The sequence below is a fragment of the Acipenser ruthenus genome, chromosome 34 (genome assembly GCF_902713425.1).
Source record: "Acipenser ruthenus chromosome 34, fAciRut3.2 maternal haplotype, whole genome shotgun sequence".
Lineage (NCBI taxonomy): Eukaryota > Metazoa > Chordata > Actinopteri > Acipenseriformes > Acipenseridae > Acipenser > Acipenser ruthenus.
In genome coordinates, this window is record NC_081222.1 from 5398423 (window position 1) to 5418452 (window position 20030).

At 40.4% G+C, this 20030-nt stretch overlaps 1 protein-coding gene across 4 annotated transcripts in view; it reads left to right on the forward strand.

The window, feature by feature from the left end:
- The window catches only part of LOC117965548 (far upstream element-binding protein 2-like), a 40745-nt gene that overhangs the window by 17108 nt on the left and 3607 nt on the right, over positions 1–20030 (forward strand). For 2 of the 4 annotated variants that reach the window (XM_059006915.1, XM_034910327.2), the window contains exons 3-16: positions 5318–5356; positions 7086–7122; positions 7577–7626; positions 7760–7831; positions 7943–8000; positions 8329–8500; positions 8799–8897; positions 9033–9167; positions 9628–9745; positions 10484–10584; positions 11353–11494; positions 14751–14911; positions 15070–15179; positions 19446–19534. In XM_059006915.1, the coding sequence (XP_058862898.1) occupies positions 5318–5356; positions 7086–7122; positions 7577–7626; positions 7760–7831; positions 7943–8000; positions 8329–8500; positions 8799–8897; positions 9033–9167; positions 9628–9745; positions 10484–10584; positions 11353–11494; positions 14751–14911; positions 15070–15179; positions 19446–19534 (1383 nt within the window). The remainder of the gene's footprint in view (positions 1–5317; positions 5357–7085; positions 7123–7576; positions 7627–7759; positions 7832–7942; positions 8001–8328; positions 8501–8798; positions 8898–9032; positions 9168–9627; positions 9746–10483; positions 10585–11352; positions 11495–14750; positions 14912–15069; positions 15180–19445; positions 19535–20030) is intronic. The other 2 variants (XM_059006916.1, XM_059006917.1) reach the window with 2 other exon arrangements.

Genomic DNA, 20030 nt, shown 5'->3' on the forward strand with positions numbered 1-20030 from the left:
TTACTGGTCCTACTTATATTCATGGCCATACATTAGACTTGTGTATCCATGGTCTAATTATTCACAATCTGTCCATCATTCTGCAGTTGTCTTTTGAAATGTTATTACCCGACCTATGAAACAGCCAACATGCTGTATTAAAACTAGATCTCTAAATGTGTCAACTTTTAAAAAGCTCCTGGAAGCTTTGTCTATTTTAGATTGTGCTCACTCTGGCACGGTGGGGGAGTTGGTAGATGACTAATGCCACTCTGAACCTTGGATACTATTGCACCCTGTAAAGTGAAGAAACTGTCTAAACTATAACGCAGATGAGAGCTACAGGACTTCAGGAACATTATCTAACTTGGAAAGATACTCTTTGAAAATACAGGGCTGCCTTGTCTCTAGCTAGATCGGTCTATTCTGATCGTATTGACAAAAATAAGAATAACCCAATATTTCTCAGTCCATAACAAGCACCACAGGCCCAACTGGGACGGTAACATTTTTTAACTGTGTAATGTATATAGTATAGTGCACATGGCTTCCGTTTCATTTAACTGTGTAATGTATATAGTATAGTGCACATGGCTTCCCTTTCATTTAACTGTGTAATGTATATAGTATAGTGCACATGGCTTCCCTTTCATTTTTTAACTGTGTAATGTATATAGTAGAGTGCACATGGCTTCCCTTTCATTTTTTAACTGTGTAATGTATATAGTATAGTGCACATGGCTTCCCTTTCATTTAACTGTGTAATGTATATAGTAGAGTGCACATGGCTTCCCTTTCATTTTTTAACTGTGTAATGTATATAGTATAGTGCACATGGCTTCCCTTTCATTTAACTGTGTAATGTATATAGTAGAGTGCACATGGCTTCCCTTTCATTTAACTGTGTAATGTATATAGTAGAGTGCACATGGCTTCCCTTTCATTTAACTGTGTAATGTATATAGTAGAGTGCACATGGCTTCCCTTTCATTTAACTGTGTAATGTATATAGTATAGTGCACATGGCTTCCCTTTCATTTTTTAACTGTGTAATGTATATAGTAGAGTGCACATGGCTTCCCTTTCATTTTTTAACTGTGTAATGTATATAGTATAGTGCACATGGCTTCCCTTTCATTTAACTGTGTAATGTATATAGTAGAGTGCACATGGCTTCCCTTTCATTTTTTAACTGTGTAATGTATATAGTATAGTGCACATGGCTTCCCTTTCATTTAACTGTGTAATGTATATAGTAGAGTGCACATGGCTTCCCTTTCATTTAACTGTGTAATGTATATAGTAGAGTGCACATGGCTTCCCTTTCATTTAACTGTGTAATGTATATAGTAGAGTGCACATGGCTTCCCTTTCATTTAACTGTGTAATGTATATAGTATAGTGCACATGGCTTCCCTTTCATTTAACTGTGTAATGTATATAGTAGAGTGCACATGGCTTCCCTTTCATTTTTTAACTGTGTAATGTATATAGTAGAGTGCACATGGCTTCCCTTTCATTTAACTGTGTAATGTATATAGTAGAGTGCACATGGCTTCCCTTTCATTTTTTAACTGTGTAATGTATATAGTATAGTGCACATGGCTTCCCTTTCATTTAACTGTGTAATGTATATAGTAGAGTGCACATGGCTTCCCTTTCATTTAACTGTGTAATGTATATAGTAGAGTGCACATGGCTTCCCTTTCATTTAACTGTGTAATGTATATAGTAGAGTGCACATGGCTTCCCTTTCATTTAACTGTGTAATGTATATAGTATAGTGCACATGGCTTCCCTTTCATTTAACTGTGTAATGTATATAGTAGAGTGCACATGGCTTCCCTTTCATTTTTTAACTGTGTAATGTATATAGTATAGTGCACATGGCTTCCCTTTCATTTTTTAACTGTGTAATGTATATAGTAGAGTGCACATGGCTTCCCTTTCATGAATGCAGAAAAGTGGGTCAGCCAAAAAGCTTTCCCGCCACACATCGTATTTGAAGTGCTGTTGGTAATACTTGTTACCTCGACATGACAATGTTTTTGTTTTTTACAACTAAGCAACCAACTGCACCAATAAGCCAAAAGTAAATGTTTAAATCATTAAGAAAGAAATTCTGAAAATAAATTAAGACGAAAATATAGAGTAGAGTGGAAGAAAGACTTAATCTGGCTTCATGATGACAGTGAAACAAATGTCAGTTACTCAGACTTGCAGATAAAATGGCAACTTTTTTGTTGGGAATTCAGTCTCACAGTAATAGTTTGCAAGATAGCAGGTGTTTGTTGCTGTGACTGCAGTGAAAAAAGATGCACCGATGGATACCCAGATATGCCACGTGGAAGCTGGACGACGGGATCAAATAACATTTTGATTTGGGATACAATGTGTTCAGGTCAGAAATGCCATTCACAATCTTTACAGGTCTCGTTCGTATCAGCAGTTTGATTGGTGCTGACATGGGAGAGGCTACAAGCGACAACGATCTGAGAACGATGTACACATACATTTTCAAATCTTGAATACGGTATTTTCATTTTCTGACAAGCACACAAATGTGTGCATGTTAAATGGCTGAAATACTACAATACCATATTTAAAGGCTTTGCTTAGCTGCTTTTTTTATTTAAAGACGTGGGCTCTCTGGTTCCCGTACACATTACCAAACATACGGAAATGAAAAACCATCATGAAAGGATATGCATGCGAGCGAAAGTGTTGGATCCCCCTGCCCCCCCCCCCCCCTCTCAGGACAGAGTGTTTGTTTGTGTTCACAATGCAGTTTGCAAGTGCACTTGGCTCGTTTTATATGGGGTGTGAACCGGATGTTTACAATATCCTGCAAGGCATATTGAAAGATGGCAGATATTGATGTATTGCTCCAGTTTTAGATTCTTACATATTGCTGTGGAAGAAAGCACTGGTGGAGCACTTAACTAATTTTTAATGAAATACATTTCTTGAATGCCTACAGTAGGAGAATGCAGTTTACACAATTCTGCACGGTTCTCCTAATGTCTGCGTTTAAACAAAGTAAAATATTCAGTCTTTTCTCATATTACTATTTTGAGTTTTGCAAGAGTTTGGTGTCTGACCAAATTTCTACCAGAGCTTGTTTCTTGCGCTGTCCATGTAGTTTAGTATTACCAGATTTCCACAGTGAAAAACAGCGTTTGTTTTTTCTTTAATTTACTGAAGCTGTAGCAACTCTGAAGCCAAAAATAACATTAAATAAAATAACATAATAGTTTAAAAATTAAACATTGAGTGAATTTATTGGAGATATATTGTCATCTAGTCAAAACATGTTAAATGTACAAAAAGCCAGATTCAAAAAATAGATCAGCTATTCCCATTTAAACATGGTATATACACAATCACAATGGTTAAAAAAAACTAGTCCATAAGATTGTTTCTTTTTGAATGGCGCTAACACACAACCTAATACATTACTCTGCTATTAACTTACAGTTTTGTACTTTATTGGGCCAGTTAAAATTGTATCTTGGCCAGTAAAAACACTACCTCAGTGGCCCAGGGGGCCAGTAGTAAAACTTCTAAATGTAGAGCCCTGAGTAAGTTGTGACAAGTTTGAATCGCTTCAATAAGTGTCAGACATCAGAAATCAGATGAGCAACTGTATACCAAATTGACATGCCAGCTGACAAAAACAATGATGCAAAAATTCTTGGTCTGTTTGAATCTAATCAAACCTTGGAGCGTTTTTTATTGACATGTGAACAAGAACTGGGTGTCGGTCAAGTACAAAACCCACAACGTGTACATTAGATCCCATTCCTACTACAAAAGTATATCCAAAAATAAATAACAGCGTTTTAAATATTAACAGCTCTCTTTCATCGGGTATTGTTCCTAATTCTTTGAAGACAGCAGTAATAAAACCTTGCTCAAGAAGCCCACACTCGATCCCAGTGTGCTTAACTACAGACCTGTATCAAATCTTCCTTTTTATCCGAGGTGTTAGAGTGGTGGTGGAGCAACGTAACAGATTTATTGCTGCACAGAACATTGCTGAGAAATTTGTCTTGTGTTAGGCCGTATCATAGCACTGAGACAGTGTTGAGGTCCTCTGACGTGGGCATGCCTTCGGTTCCAGTTTTACTGGATTTAAGTGCAGCTTTTGACACCATTGATCACTCTGTTTTAATTGATCATCTTAAATATGGTGGTACTGTCTGGTACTATCTCTAACGTTTGTTTGTTTGTTTGTTTGTTTGTTTGTTTGTTGATTGAGGAGGGGAGACCTCTATCAAATGTTACATGTGGGGCTCCTCAGGGTTCGATTCTTGGCCCAGTTCTGCCAGGGTGATGTGTGTCTCTTTTTTTTTACTATTTAGCATTATTTGACTCATTTTAAATACATAACTGTTTTATGGGTATTAAAATTTAATGATTTTTTTTGTGTAAAGTGATTTCTGGCGGCCCTTGTTAAATCGTTTTGAATGACCTTTGCTGCTGCAACAGTTTGCCACTCCTCCTATTTGTGTTGTCTGTAAATGTAACAAGTTTGCTTACTATACCAGAATCTAAATCATTAATGTAGGTTAGGAATAGCAGAGGATCTAATACTGATCCCTATGGTACACCACTGGTTACCTCGCTCCATTTTGAGGTTTCTCCTAATCAGTACTTTGTTTTCTACATGTTAACCACTCCCTAATCCATGTGCATGCATTTCCTTGAATCCCAACTGCAGTTCAGTTTGAGAATTAATCTTTTATATGGGACTTTGTCAAAAGCTTTCTGGAAATCTAAATAAACCATGTCATATGCTTTGCAATTATCCATTGTCAATGTTGCATCCTCAAAAAAGTCCAGCAGGTTAGTTAGACACGATCTCCCTTTCCTAAAACCATGCTGACTGTCTCCCAGGATATTGTTACCATATAGGTAATTTTCCATTTTAGATCATATTATAGTTTCCATAAGTATACATATAATAGAAGTCAAGCTTACTGGTCTGTAGTTACCTGGTTCGGTTTTGTCTCCCTTTTTATGGATCGGTATTACGTTTGCAATTCTCCAGTCTGTCGTTACAACCCATGTGTCAAGAGACTGTTACATGATCTTGGTCAGCGGTTTGCAAATAATTACTTTCATTTCTCTGAGTACTATTGGGAGGATCTCATCCGGCCCAGGGGATTTGTTTATTTTAAGAGCTCCTTGTCCTTTTATGCTGTTTTCTTGTTAGTTTCGCACTTTGTAAAAGCAAGTTGCCAATAAAAGGAGGAATATCACTAAGAGGAATATCTTGGTCACACAGGTGGAAAACATCTAATTGAACTAATGTGTTTTCTTTAATATTTTACAGAACAGCCAGACAGTAAGAAACTAGCTTCTCAGAATGACCGTAAGTAATAAGCAAGTCTTTCACTAATCTTCACTCTGGGGGACTGATTTATAACAAAGTAAAATAAGTGGTTAATGAAATTCATTCAAATGTTAAATGAGATCAATATTCTACAAATACAGTGCGCTCTCCTTCCTTCACTATACTAGCATTACTACGGTTAGGGCTTGTTTACAGTAAAATGTAAAATAACTACTTTTATTCAAGAATGCAATTTTAGTATTTCTAAATTCAGCATTAATATTTAAAGATGAAGTACTGTGCTTTACTGTGCATGGGCCCTACACCAATTCACTATTCAGTATTTCATGGTTCTTTTGGATGTTTAAGTTAGACAGCAGAACAGGAAATTGCTGACTAATGGCCATTGCACACTGGATCCGATAACGCATCCAAATTTAATGTGCGTCTAAACAGAAGAAAACGATCCTGTGCATTCCCTACTGTACCTTGCACAATGAGTCCGGAATTGTAAAAAAATGATCCTGTGCATTCCCTACTGTACCTTGCACAATGAGTCCGGAATTGTAAAAAAATGATCCTGTGCATTCCCTACTGTACCTTGCACAATGAGTCCGGAATTGTAAAAAAATGATCCTGTGCATTCCCTACTGTACCTTGCACAATGAGTCCGGAATTGTAAAAAAATGATCCTGTGCATTCCCTACTGTACCTTGCACAATGAGTCCGGAATTGTAAAAAAATGATCCTGTGCATTCCCTACTGTACCTTGCACAATGAGTCCGGAATTGTAAAAAAAAATGATCCTGTGCATTCCCTACTGTACCTTGCACAATGAGTCCGGAATTGTAAAAAAAAATGATCCTGTGCATTCCCTACTGTACCTTGCACAATGAGTCCGGAATTGTGTAAAAATGATCCTGTGCATTCCCTACTGTACCTTGCACAATGAGTCCGGAATTGTGTAAAAATGATCCTGTGCATTCCCTACTGTACCTTGCACAATGAGTCCGGAATTGTGTAAAAACGATCCTGTGCATTCCCTACTGTACCTTGCACAATGAGTCCGGAATTGTCGTATGACAGTGATGCGTCAATGTTGGAATCGAAGCAAGTTTGATTTGACGTGCGTTAAAAATTACATTGACCAATGAAGCGACTGGGAAGACACTTGGGTTCTTGCAGTACCCTGAACAAAATGGAAAATCTAATTACTTTGATAAATGCAACAGATTACAAAGAACACATATAGTAAGACATTGCCGTGGACTTGGGCATGAATCGTATGTACTATATAATATGAAAACGTGGATTTTGTATAGTAAGTCATTGCAAGCATATACTTTTTTTATTTCTATTGTAGTCGAGGAAGTAAAGAAACAATGGTCTAACCTGGAGACGCATCAGAGAAAGAAGCGAGACAGTGTCCAGTGTGCAAAGGCATTTTATACTGTACGAGTGTTTGTATGTGTGCATTCCTCCTGAGATTTGGCGTATTGGACCTTTCTGCATATGCACCCTCTTGTGGATAGCAGCTGCCACTGCACCTACAGATTGGCATACATTTAGAAAAAACACTTCCCCGCTTGACTTCAGATTTTAAACTGACTCATGTAGCTATAATATAATTATTTCAGTTAGCTTCTCTTTACTTTAATAAAGTGTGATTTTCAACCTGCTGATTGCATGACAGCAACCCTTTTTTAAATGCATTTTGGGTCGAGTGCTCATTGTGGTCAGATCTTGAGTTTTGTTTTCTGATTTTCAGCAGTCGGAGCACAGCTTGCTGCTATCCACCAGCAAAGGTAACAGTAGAAATCCTAGTTTATTTGAAATTTAATTCAAATCAGCTGTTTATAGTAAAACAATTTCATGATTAAAAAAAGAGGTGAAACTGGTCCCTCATTTATAGCCACGTTCCAAATGAAAATTTGACTTGCTGTATTAACTCTATGGAATATATATATATATATATATATATATATATATATATATATATATATATATAGTGTGTGTACAGTGTTGAAATACTAAACTCTTAATCAATTCAGTGAGGAACTATTCTACTAGAAATCTCTCGGTGTCTACAGTGTAAATTCAATCACACATTTTGACTTAGTCTTTCTGTGTTTTAAATGGCACTCCAGACATTAGGAATTAAACGAGTTCTAGTCAAAACGATTGTCATAGAAATGTGATAAGTTAGTTTTCATTGTGTGTACTGCACATCCAGCCTCTCTCTCTCTCTCTCTCTCTCAGGACGACTATAACCGAGGAGTACCGGGTGCCTGACGGCATGGTGGGACTCAGTAAGTAGTGTGTCTGATGCACAAGTTCCATTTATAATGTTGAGAAGGGGGGCTGCTGAAATAGTTACATTACAGATTTAAAATGCATATAGAAAGTAGTATTTAAAATAATTGTTTAATATTTATCTTTCAGTAATCGGACGGGGGGGTGAACAGATCAATAAAATACAGCAAGACTCGGGGTGCAAGGTACAAATAGCACCAGGTAAGCTACTGAGCCCCCCCCAAAACAATCCTGATATTACAAAGATTTTCATTGGAGAGTTTTATATTTTAAATGTTAAACGCTTTATTTGTTTAATTCCCCCCCCCCCAGACAGCGGTGGTCTACCAGATAGAAGTGTTTCTTTGACAGGGTCTCAAGACTCTATCCAGTAAGTAAAGCTTCTTTCTCTTTATACAAGCTTATAATTGACTGACCTAAACATTTAGCTTCCCTAAACACCTGTCACTCTTAAGTACAACATTTGAAATTGTGCCTCGGATGTATTGGATGAAGCTGACACCCCGGGATCCTTCAAGAAGCTGCTTGATGAGATTCTGGGATCAATAAGCTACTAACAACCAAACGAGAAAGATGGGCTGAATGGCCTCCTCTCGTTTGTAAACTTTCTTATGTTCTTATCCCGTGAAATCCTTTTCATTTTGTTGGCCTTTAACCTACATGTTTGTAGAAGACTCGTTGCTAATTCTCCCCCTCAGAAAAGCGAAGGGGCTCCTGGACGAAATTGTCTCTCGTGGCCGAGGCGGTCCCCCCGGCCCCTTCCATGACTCCACGAACGGGCAGAACGGCTCGGTGCAGGAGCTCATGATCCCTGCGGGCAAGGCGGGGCTCGTCATCGGCAAGGGGGGCGAGACCATCAAGCAGCTGCAGGTGAGACATCACACTGCTCCCCAAAACAAATACAACTAAAGTATACTGTAGCAACCCTCCGACATCCCCAAACGAAACACACTCTGCCTCAAGCAGGTGGGAGACATGGCTACTCCAGAGTCTAAGAAAACAACAAACTACACACCCGAGCAGCTGTTCATCCAAACATAACAAACAGCTGCAGGTGAGAGAGCATGACAGGACTGTGTGCTCCCCCCTCCCCCTGAAAACTAAACTCTGCACTGCAGCAACCCTCTTAATTACCTTGGGTTTATTTAGTTCTTTCTTGTTTCTCCAGGAGCGTGCGGGTGTGAAGATGATTCTGATTCAGGACGGCTCTCAGTCTGCGAACATGGACAAGCCCCTGCGCATCATTGGAGACCCCTACAAAGTGCAGGTCAGCTCAGAGACCCCACTTAAGATGTGTTGTCTATAGAAGTCTTTGACCAGCAAGCTTAAGTTATAAGAAGTGTGTAGTGTGGCTGTGTACTAACCCTGCTGTTTCTTTCACCGTCTCTCTGTCTGTGCTCAGCAAGCTCGTGAAATGGTGATGGAGATTCTGCGGGAGAGAGACCACGGTGGCTTTGGGGAGAGGAGCGAGTACGGCTCCCGAATGGGAGCGGGGTCCGGAGGAGGGGGTTCTGGGTCTGGAGGAGGGGGCATAGAGGTAAGGGTCCCCGTTGATTCCCCCCCCCCCTTCAATGAGCAAGCTGTGTGTCTGTGCTGAGTTGACTGACCTCAGTTTTATTTCTGCTGGTTTGTGTATCGAGTGGATGGAAATAGTAGTTTGAACCATTTCTTGTTTTACTAGGAGTCACCTATACACTGTGGCTAATTAAACTTGTAATAAAACATTGAATAGGTCGAACTATTATGCAATAGGAGTCTTGTTTCCATCGTTGCATTGGCTGGAATGTCCCCTGTACTCTCCATTTTTTGTGTATTTGTGTCTTTGTGCTGAGTTGACTGTCCCCAGTCTGTTTCTCTGTGTGTATCGGTGTCTCTGTGCTGAGTTGACTGTCCCCAGTCTGTTTCTCTGTGTGTATCAGTGTCGTTGTGCTGAGTTGACTGTCCCCAGTCTGTTTCTCTGTGTATCAGTGTCGTTGTGCTGAGTTGACTGTCCCCAGTCGTTCTCTCTGCAGATCCCTGTGCCTCGGCACTCTGTGGGAGTGGTGATTGGTCGAAGCGGCGAAATGATCAAAAAGATCCAGAACGATGCCGGAGTTCGAATACAGTTCAAACCGGGTCAGTGAAGGGAGAGGGGGCAAAGTGAGATGAGCATGGGCAGGCTCAAAAGATGGAAAACTAACACTTCATGGAGGGCACTAAGACTCCTCTTGCACAGCAGTTTCGCCCATTTCAGATTTTAGCTTGATTAGCCACAAGCTCAGGGTGTCTGATTTTAAACTCTTAGTTAAACTAGGAATGGATCAAACCGCTATGCAATGGGAGTCTTATTTCATCTATGGTGTAGGGGAAGTAAAACTGATAAACAATAGTATTGATGTCAAATATGTTTGTTTGGTATAGCTGAGAATAGAATAAGTTAAATGGACAAAGTCACGACACTCTGGGCTCCAGTGATTGAGAACTGCGCCCCGGACAATGCATTCACTTTAGTTTTGTAGATTCCAAAACGCACCCTTGTAATGATGTCATATATGAACTCTTTCCTATACCTATGTATTCATGGCAGATTCCCAACCCTAACAAACATTACTTTTTAATCTGTTATCTCTGATATTCACCCATCCAAGCAAGCGGAGGCGGAGTCTCTCCTTGCATTCCTGAGCTCCAAATACCACACCCAGCTTCTCAGTTAATTTGTTACAGAAAATAACATTATAAAATAATTCTAATACAAAAACTATGAGGCATCATGGGGATTTCAATACCAGGGAGGGGGGGTTGCTTTGGAATAACCTTCAAGTGTTTAGTGGCGTGTGGCCTCCTGTCTGACCCTTGTCTGTTTCTCGTTTTCAGATGATGGCACGGGCCCCGACAAGGTGGCGCACATCATGGGCCCCCCAGAGCGCTGCGAGCATGCGGCAAGCATCATCAATGAGCTGCTGCAGAGCATTCGGGTGAGAGCAACGACACTGAAACCAAAACCACAAACGACACTGCCCTACTGCACCCAGTCCAGGGGTGCGTTTAATAGGCAGAGCGTTACGTGGCGCTTTCTATTAAACGACCTGCACGCCGAGAGCGCTTCCGAACAGTAGTGAGTCGAGTAGTAACATACAAAAAATGCATAGCTCGCTTAAAGCAACTATTAATAACAGCGATTTCTTGCCTGCAATTGTGAAATGGCTCGCTCCTAACAGACAGTTCAATAACTGCTGTTACGGGGCGCCACGAGAGAGCGCTCTGCTATTGAATGCAGTCCTGGGCTCACAACTCCCCTCAATGAAGTCTATTATTGAAATGAATAGGAGCCAGAAGTTTGAGCAGGGTTAGAAACTCATAGTAGCCCTGCTGCTGCACCTAGTCCTGGGCTTTAGAACTCTCCTTCCGTTTTATATTATTGAAATGACCAGGCGTTTCAACAATTAGGTCGCTGTTAAATCTACTCTGAATTAACTGGTTCTCATCACAGCATGAATAAATCTCACAGAGTCTGTTGGGTTATTAATAGGAGTTGCTCATGCAGCTGTAAGGGAGGAACAATTTATTCAACACCAAACCCCTGATCATTTCAATAATACTTAATTGAGTTCTGAAAACCAGGATCGGGAGCAACATGGTGGAGGACAGGAGTTGCAGTCAATACGTTCATCATTGAATTCAGACCTCGTTGGATCTTTACCATTGTCATGATTTTTCTCTCTCTCTCTCTCTCTCTCTCTCAGAGTGGTCCTCCAGGCCCCCCAGGTCCTGGGATGCCCCCTGGGGGTCGTGGACGGGGGCGGAGTCAAGGGAATTGGGGTCCCCCTGGGGGGGAGGTCACCTTCTCCATCCCTAGCCACAAGTGTGGGCTCGTCATTGGCAGAGGTGTGGATGGGGGAGGCGGGGTAGAGTGGATCAATTTTAAACTGATAGCCTTTAGCAACTCCTGTTTTGAAGACATTTAAGAACATAAGGAAGTTTACAAATAAGAGGAGGTCATTCAGCCCATCTTGCTCGTTTTGGTTATTAGGAGCTTGTTGATCCCAGAATCTCATCAAGCAGCTTCTTGAAGGATCCCAGGGTGTCTGCTTCAACAACATTACTGGGGAGTTGTTTCCAGACCCTCACAATTCCCTGTGTAAAAAAGTGCCTCCTATTTTCTGTTCTGAATGCCCCTTTATCTAATCTCCATTTGTGACCCCTGGTCCTTGTTTCTTTTTTCAGGTCAAAGTCGTCCCCTGGGTCGACATTGTCTATACCTTTTTTAGGATTTTGAATGTTTGAATCAGATAACCGCGTAGTCTTCTTTGTTCAAGACTGAATAGATTCAATTCTTTTAGCCTGTCTGCATACGACATGCCTTTTAAACCCGGGATAATTCTGGTTGCTCTTCTTTGCACTCTTTCTAGAGCAGCAATATCCTTTTTTGTAACGAGGTGACCAGAACTGAACACAGTATTCTAGGTGAGGTTTTACTAATGCATTGTAAAGTTTTAATATTACTTCCCTTGATTTAAATTCAACACTTCTCACAATATATCCGAGCATCTTTTCTGCCATGTGTCTGCCCAGTTCTGAATGCTGTCTAGATAATTGAGTGACCTTTGCTGCTGCAGCAGTGTTTGCCACTCCTCCTATATGTGTCGTCTGCAAATTTAACAAGTTTGCTTACTATACCAGAATCTAAATCATTAATGTAGATTAGGAATAGCAGAGGACCTAATACTGATCCCTTTGTTTCTCCTCTAATCAGTACTTTCTGTTTTCTACATGTTAACCACTCCTTAATCCATGTGCATGCATTTCCTTGAATGTAAACTTATGGAAAATGACCTATATGGTAACAGTATCCTGGGAGACAGTCAGCATGGTTTTAGGAAAGGGAGATCGTGTCTAACTAACCTGCTTGATTTTTTTGAGGATGCAACATCGACAATGGATAATTGCAAAGCATACGACATGGTTTATTTAGATTTCCAGAAAGCTTTTGACAAAGTCCTGCATAAAAGATTAATTCTCAAACTGAACGCAGTAGGGATTCAAGGAAATGCATGCACATGGATTAGGGAGTGGTTAACAGGTAGAAAACAGAAAGTACTGATTAGAGGAGAAACCTTGAAATGGAGCGAGGTAACCAGTGGTGTACCACAGGGATCAGTATTAGGTCCTCTGCTATTCCTAAACTACATTAATGATTTAGATTCTGGTATAGTAAGCAAACTTGTTAAATTTGCAGACGACACAAATAGGAGGAGTGGCAAACACTGTTGCAGCAGCAAAGGTCATTCAAAATGATCTAGACAGCATTCAGAACTGGGCAGACACATGGCAAATTACATTTAATAAGAGAAGTGTAAGGTACTGCACGCAGGCAATAAAAATGTGCATTATAAATATCATATGGGAGATACTGAAATTGAAGACAGAATCTATGAAAGACCTATGAGTTTATGTTGACTCAGAAATGTCTTCATCTAGACAATGGGGGGAAGCTATAAAAAAGGCCAACAAGATGCTTGGATCTGTTGTGAGAAGTGTTGAATTTAAATCAAGGGAAGTAATGTTAAAACTTTACAATGCATTAGTAAAACCTCACCTAGAATATTGTTTTCAGTTCTGGTCACCTCGTTACAAAAAGGATATTGCTGCTGTAGAAAGAGTGCAAAGAAGAGCAACCAGAATTATCCCGGGTTTAAAAGGCATGTCGTATGCAGACAGGCTAAAAGAATTGAATCTATTCAGTCTTGAACAAAGAAGACTAAGCAGCGATCTGATTCAAACATTCAAAATCCTAAAAGGTATAGACAATGTCGACCCCGGGGACTTTTTTTAACTGAAAAAAGAAACAAGGACCAGGGGTCACAAATGGAGATTAGATTAAGTGCACTCAGAACAGAAAATAGGAGACACTTTTTTTTACACAGAGAATTGAGGGTCTGCAACCAACTCCCCAGTAATGTTGTTGAAGCTGACACCCTGGGATCCTTCAAGAAGCTGCTTGATGAGATTCTGGGACCAATAAGCTACTAACAACCAAACGAGCAAGATGGGCTGAATGGCCTCCCCTCGTTTGTAAACTTTGTTCTTATTTCATGTTAAAATACAGGCCCCAAGTAGCGTAATTATTTGCAGAGTAGTAGTGTCAAAGCGCAATGGAAGGAACATTTGGAATGACTCGATTTCAGATACTATAGTGTATCTAAAGGGTTAGGCTAATATTGTCTGATTTTTTTTTTTATGCTTTTTGCTTTTATTTGCGCCCTGCAGTTTCATGGTACTTGAAACTGTAGTGACCGACTGCTGTGTCAAAGGAAAACGGTGTGCCACTGAGATGTCCTGCAGTGTTGATACCAAGCTTTTTCTATTGTGTCCTCCAGTTTTAAACAATCAATCATTGTCTAATCCTAAACCATTTTTAAACATACCAGATATAGTGTAGCTTTTTTTAATTTATTTATTTTTTAATCTGAAATGCTTAAACTGTTTCTTTTGGGACCAGTTAGGAGTAAATAGTCTGTTTGTTTGTTTTCCAAATATTTTTTTTAATTGCCTACCTACCCTAACCACACATTTTATTTTGCATAATAGATTTTACTGTAGACGTTACAGTAAGTAATATAGCTGGGTATCGTACAATTTATTTTTTCCCCCCACCTGTTTGTTTCATGATAGTGTGTGTGTGCCACCCCTCCGCCTCCCCTATTCAAGAATTCTGAAGTCGCCACTGGAGCTGCAGCATGCTGTTTCCCACATTACTGTACACAATTAAAGGTGCAATCACCAATTCCACACACATTTTCAGCCAGTTTTCTATTGCAGGTACCTCGATGCCAAAAGTCAGTTCTTGTTGATATTGCAGTGCTGAAATAAAACTCCATTGCACTAATGGAGTACTTTGTCAGGCTACAAGCAGACCACTACTAGTCTAGCACATGCTTAAACCATCCAGAATTGCTCCAGAATGCACCATTTGAATCCCTTTTTTCAAAAATGTCCCAGTGGGATGAGGGGACCCCCGTCCTCCACACTTCTCCATCAGCACTACGTGCCACAATGAGATCGCTGCCCCCTACTACCTTGTAAATCCCACATAATTTAACCTTAATCCCTAGTGGTGACGTTAATCCTTGTTGAATTTCAGGCGGGGAGAATGTGAAAGCCATTAACCAGGAGACGGGTGCGTTCGTGGAGATCTCCAGACAGCCCCCGCCCAACGGGGACCCCAACTTCAAATTGTTCATCATCCGGGGTTCCCCCCAGCAGATTGACCACGCCAAGCAGCTCATAGAGGAGAAGATCGAGGTACTGGAAATTATCCTGTACCTGCACAGGGCTTCCACTATGTTCACTTTACTAAAAGTTCAAATAGAGTTCAAATAGATTTTGAAAGTGAATGTAAGTTTAAGCCGTCTCGCTGACCTGATCACTGGTTCCGACATGTGGTTCTGTTTGTCTTCCAGGCTCCTCTGTGTCCAGTTGGCCCTGGTCTGGGTGGTCCAGGCCCTTCAGGTCCAATGGGCCCCTACAACCCAGGCCCGTACAACCAGGGGCCTCCTGGTGCACCCCCACAGTAAGTCTGAATAAGTTTTGGTTAAACTTTTTGCAGTCATGAACATGATTTACCGGTGTGTAACTTTGAGGTTTGGCAGTACCTGTCTAATTAAATAGATAAGGCAGGGGTGCCCAAAGTTTACAGAGCAGAGAGCCGCATAGCAAGGTTACTGTGGGGCACAATGTGACCAAATAGCATGGATTGCAAATTGAAGTGCATTTACTTCTGTTGCTAGCCATTTCAATATTTCAATTTTTAAATAAATTACAAACTTGCATGCACATGGATTTAGGAGTGGTTAACATGTAGAAAACAAAGTACTGTTTTAGAGGATAAACAAAGGGATCAGTACTAGGTCCTCTGCTATTCCTAAACTACATTAATGATTTAGATTCTGGTATAGTAAGCAAACTTGTTAAATTTGCAGACAACACAAATAGGAGGAGTGGCAAACACTGCTGCAGCAGCAAAGGTCATTCAATTATCTAGACAGCATTCAGAACTGGGCAGACACATGGCAGAAAAGATGCTCTGATATATTGAGAAGTGTTGAATTTAAATCAAGGGAAGTAATGTTAAAACTTTACAATGCATTAGTAAGACCTCATCTAGAATATTGTGTTTAGTTCTGGTCACCTCGTTACAAAAAAGGATATTGCTGCTCTAGAAAGAGTGCAAAGAAGAGCAACCAGAATTATCCCGGGTTTAAAAGGCATGTTGTATGCAGACAGGCTAAAATAATTGAATCTTCAGTCTTGAACAAAGTAGACTACACGGCGATCTGAATCAAACATTCAAAATCCTAAAAGGTATAGACAATGTCGACCCAGGGGACGACTTTGACCTGAAAAAAGAAATAAGGACCAGAGGTCACAAATGGAGATTAGACAGAGAATTGAGGGTCTGGAACCAACTCTCCAGTAATGTTGTTGAAGCCGACACCCTGGGATCCTTCAAGAAGCTACTTGATGAGATTCTGGGATCAATAAGCTACTAACAACCAAACGAGCAAGATGGGCTGAATGGCCTCCTCTCATTTGTAAACTTTCTTATGTTCTTATTTGGCATTTACTTCCTCTTTCAATAATATAAAAACATTAACCCAAGACATTAACATGTATTCCTGTTGCCAATGACAATAACACTCAATTCAATAAATTAAAAGAATCAGATTTTACTATATTACTGTTGTCAATGTAATGCATTTATTAACTATGCAAATGACTAACAATAACCGCCATTTCAATAAATTGTAAAATTAAATCGGCATTTATTCATGTTGTCCGTGGCTAACAAGCTATTCAATAAATTGTGAAGAATCATTACCATCTCTGCGCACGGTATGTGGGGTCGACTAAAATCAGTTTTTTATGTTCCTTTTTATTATTTATTATTTATTTGTTTATTTAGCAGACGCCTTTATCCAAGGCGACTTACAGAAAAATTAGACTAGTCTTCCAGGCCTGGAAAACACATGGAATGAGAAAAAAATAAAACGTCCTGGAAAAAGATTACAGATGCCTTAGTAACTCAAACGAATAAGCAGTTGCATCAATTCAAAACGTGTTTGGGCATACTGTAGCTTGTATTGGCGCGCGGCAGCAACATTAGAGTCCAGGGAAGGTCAGTTCAGTGCAGACTGAAAGCATCAATAACTGCGCCGCTTGACCGCGCTCTCGGTTCAACTCGTTGAGGACAGACACTGCGATGTGGCGAGACAATTTGTGTCGCTAACATTATGCATTGAGACTGGTTATGTTTAGTTGCAACTGGTTTGTTGTATGTTATAATCTAGTTGGAATCAAATTTAGTAACGATAGCAAGCTACCGAGCTAGTCAACTCGTTGTTAGAGAGAGATGGTGCGTGAGTGTGATCCTGATGCTGTGGTAATCTTTTCTCAGAAACGTAGGCTACTGGTAGCTAGCTAATTGTTGTTGGGGAAACAATATGCAACATGAAAGTAGCTGTTGTGCAGTGCTTCCTCATTGACTGATTCATGTTCACTTCAGGTAATGCATTGAGAATGAGAGCGGACTACGTGTATCAACATGTGTGAATTTCCTAATTGCTTATGCCTCGAAAGTATAGAAAATGGTTATTCCCCACAAACTTTGCTTTTGTGACCAGGACAGTGATATTTTGAAATTTACCTATTTTCCAGAACATTCCAGATAGATTCAGTGCTGAGTAAACTTGGAGTAACTTCTAGAACTTTCCAGTAATATAAATAGTAGTATAAATACAGGGGCCTTAAGCCCACCAGTTCAGTTTAGTTCCAGCTGCCTAAGTGGATACATATCTGTATTCTTCTGAGGTGGCATCAAGGTCATAGGAGACTTCAAAATGGTGGCATTCCTGATGGGTCTCCAAGGCGGTTTTACCAAGTTTCCCTGCTATCTTTGCCTTTGGGACAGCAAGGACACCAAGGCGCACTACCAAAGGCGGAACTGGCCACAGCGGACAGAGTTCTCTTTGGGGAGGAACAACATCAAGTGGGAGCCACTGGTGGACCCCCGGAAGGTGCTGATGCCACCACTGCACATCAAATTGGGCCTCAGAGCTCTAGATAAGGAGTCGGCAGCCTTCAAGTACCTTCAAGACTTCTTCCCTAAGCTGTCTGAGGCAAAGGTCAAAGCCGGTGTCTTCGTCGGACCACAGATAAAGAAGATCCTGGAGTGCAATGAATTCCCCAAGAAGCTCACTAGTAAGGAGAAAGCGGCTTGGAACAGCTTTGTCGCAGTGGTTCGGGGTTTTCTGGGCAATCACAAGGCTGAAAACTATGTGGAGCTGGTTGAGACTCTGGTGAAGATCTATGGTACAATGGGCTGTAGGATGTCCCTCAAAGTCCATATCCTTGATGCTCATCTTGATAAATTCAAGGAGAACATGGGAGCGTACTCGGAGGAGCAAGGCGAGCGCTTCCACCAGGATATACTGGACTTTGAACGGCGCTACCAAAGACAGTATAACGAGAACATGATGGGAGACTACATTTGGGGGCTGATTTGTGAAAGTGATTTACAGTATAATCGTAAATCTCGAAAAACTACTCGCTTCTAAATCTTTTGTAGTCATTTTTGTATTACTTTAGTATATAAAAACATGTTAATTTGGATTCATGTTGTTTTTTTCTGACTTTGTGAACGAAAAGACACAAATTCGCCCGTTTTCTCATTGGAAATAGGTAAATTTCAAAATATCACTGTCCTGGTCACAAAAGCAAAGTTTGTGGGGAATAATAGCCATTTTCTATACTTTTGAGGCATAAGCAATTAGGAAATAACACTTACTACCCAGGAATAAAAATTGTGTTACATAGTGTTATCAACAGCATTGAAGTAATGCAGAGAAGTCGTCAGGTGACAGCTCTGGACCAGAATCTTGCACAGTTAAGAGAAAGTGAAACAATTGAAGTAAAGAGACTAAAACGTGTTTTTTTGTTTTTGACAGAGAAATAGCTGTGTAAATTGTTATATTGAGTGACTGAAAGTAAATAAAGTATTCCATATCTGTCCTAAAGTACTTATGTTGGTGGTTTCATTTCAGTTTAAGTTATGACATTGGATATGCTTTTCATGTGTCTACTATTCTCCACTTCTTGTTCTGGAGAGGTGCAGTGTGTGCAAGAGTTTGTTTCATGACAAAGGTCGTCTGCTGATTTAATTGATCAGGTGTGTTATAGAGGGCAGGCTGTATAGAGAGCCTGCACACACTGCAGCTCTTCAAGACATGAAGTGAAGAATACTAACCTAATGAAAAGTCTGGGTGGAAGATATTAAAGTAGCCTAATAAAGAAACAAGATGATCAATATTGAAGTTTAAAAACACAAGCCTATTGGTAAATCTTTAGATATTAAAGTAGTAAAGAAAAGGGAGGGTCAATGTTACTGTTTGAAAGTGGATTCATTGATAGGTTTAGAGATTGATTAGCACCAACTTGGTGCTGGTGTGTGTAGGGACAGTCCATAGCCTGGAGCTGTTTCCCTAGTTGCCCTGTAGGCAAGCACCAGGGTCTTGAATCTGATGCACCCTGCCACCGGAGGCCAGTGGAGAGTGCAGAGGAGAGGTGTGACATGACAGTGTTTTTACACACGAGGTACCTACTGAGGCTGTGTGGCAGCCAGTCATTGATAGTAATTGCGTGTTTCGCCACTCGGTGAGTAATGTCTCCCTATTTATCGTAAAATGTCCTGGAAAATGATTTCTTAGTGGGAACCCTGTATGTTTCTGTGCTTCTCTTCCTTTTTTTTTTTAAATTCTGTTGCTGTTCTTTCCCCTACCAGCGGAGGACCCCCTCCCCCTCACCAGTACCCTCCCCAGGGATGGGGCAACACCTACCAGCAGTGGCAGGCCCCCGGACCCCATGACCCAAGTAAGCCTATTTTTATTTATTTAATTTTTGTGAATTTTTCTGAGCATGTCTGTGCAGGTACATGTGTAAGACTCCCACTGCATCATTCCAGGTTTTTGTAGGTGTTTTACCTGCACACAAGCTGCTTGGGTTGTGTAAGATGAAGCTGGAATGCCTCATATTGGTATGCAATGGGAGGATGTACATCATACGTTGTCTAATTTCCCTTATAAAAGTTTACTATGGTATGTTTGCAGTTTTCCTATTGGTATATTATGCACCTACCATAGTTTATCTTGGTTTGCCATGTTTAATATTTTACCATACCTCTGTGCTTTACAATGCTTGCATAGATATGCTTTCACTGGGCTTGTTACAATTTGCTGTGCTTTTACTGTGGAGAAGCTGTTTTTATAAGGGTTGCTGAGCTGTATCTGGGAGGCATTGACATCCAAGCAAAAGAGGGCATAAAAACAAACAGCTGTACATTTAAAGTAACGCTGTACCAAGCAGAAGT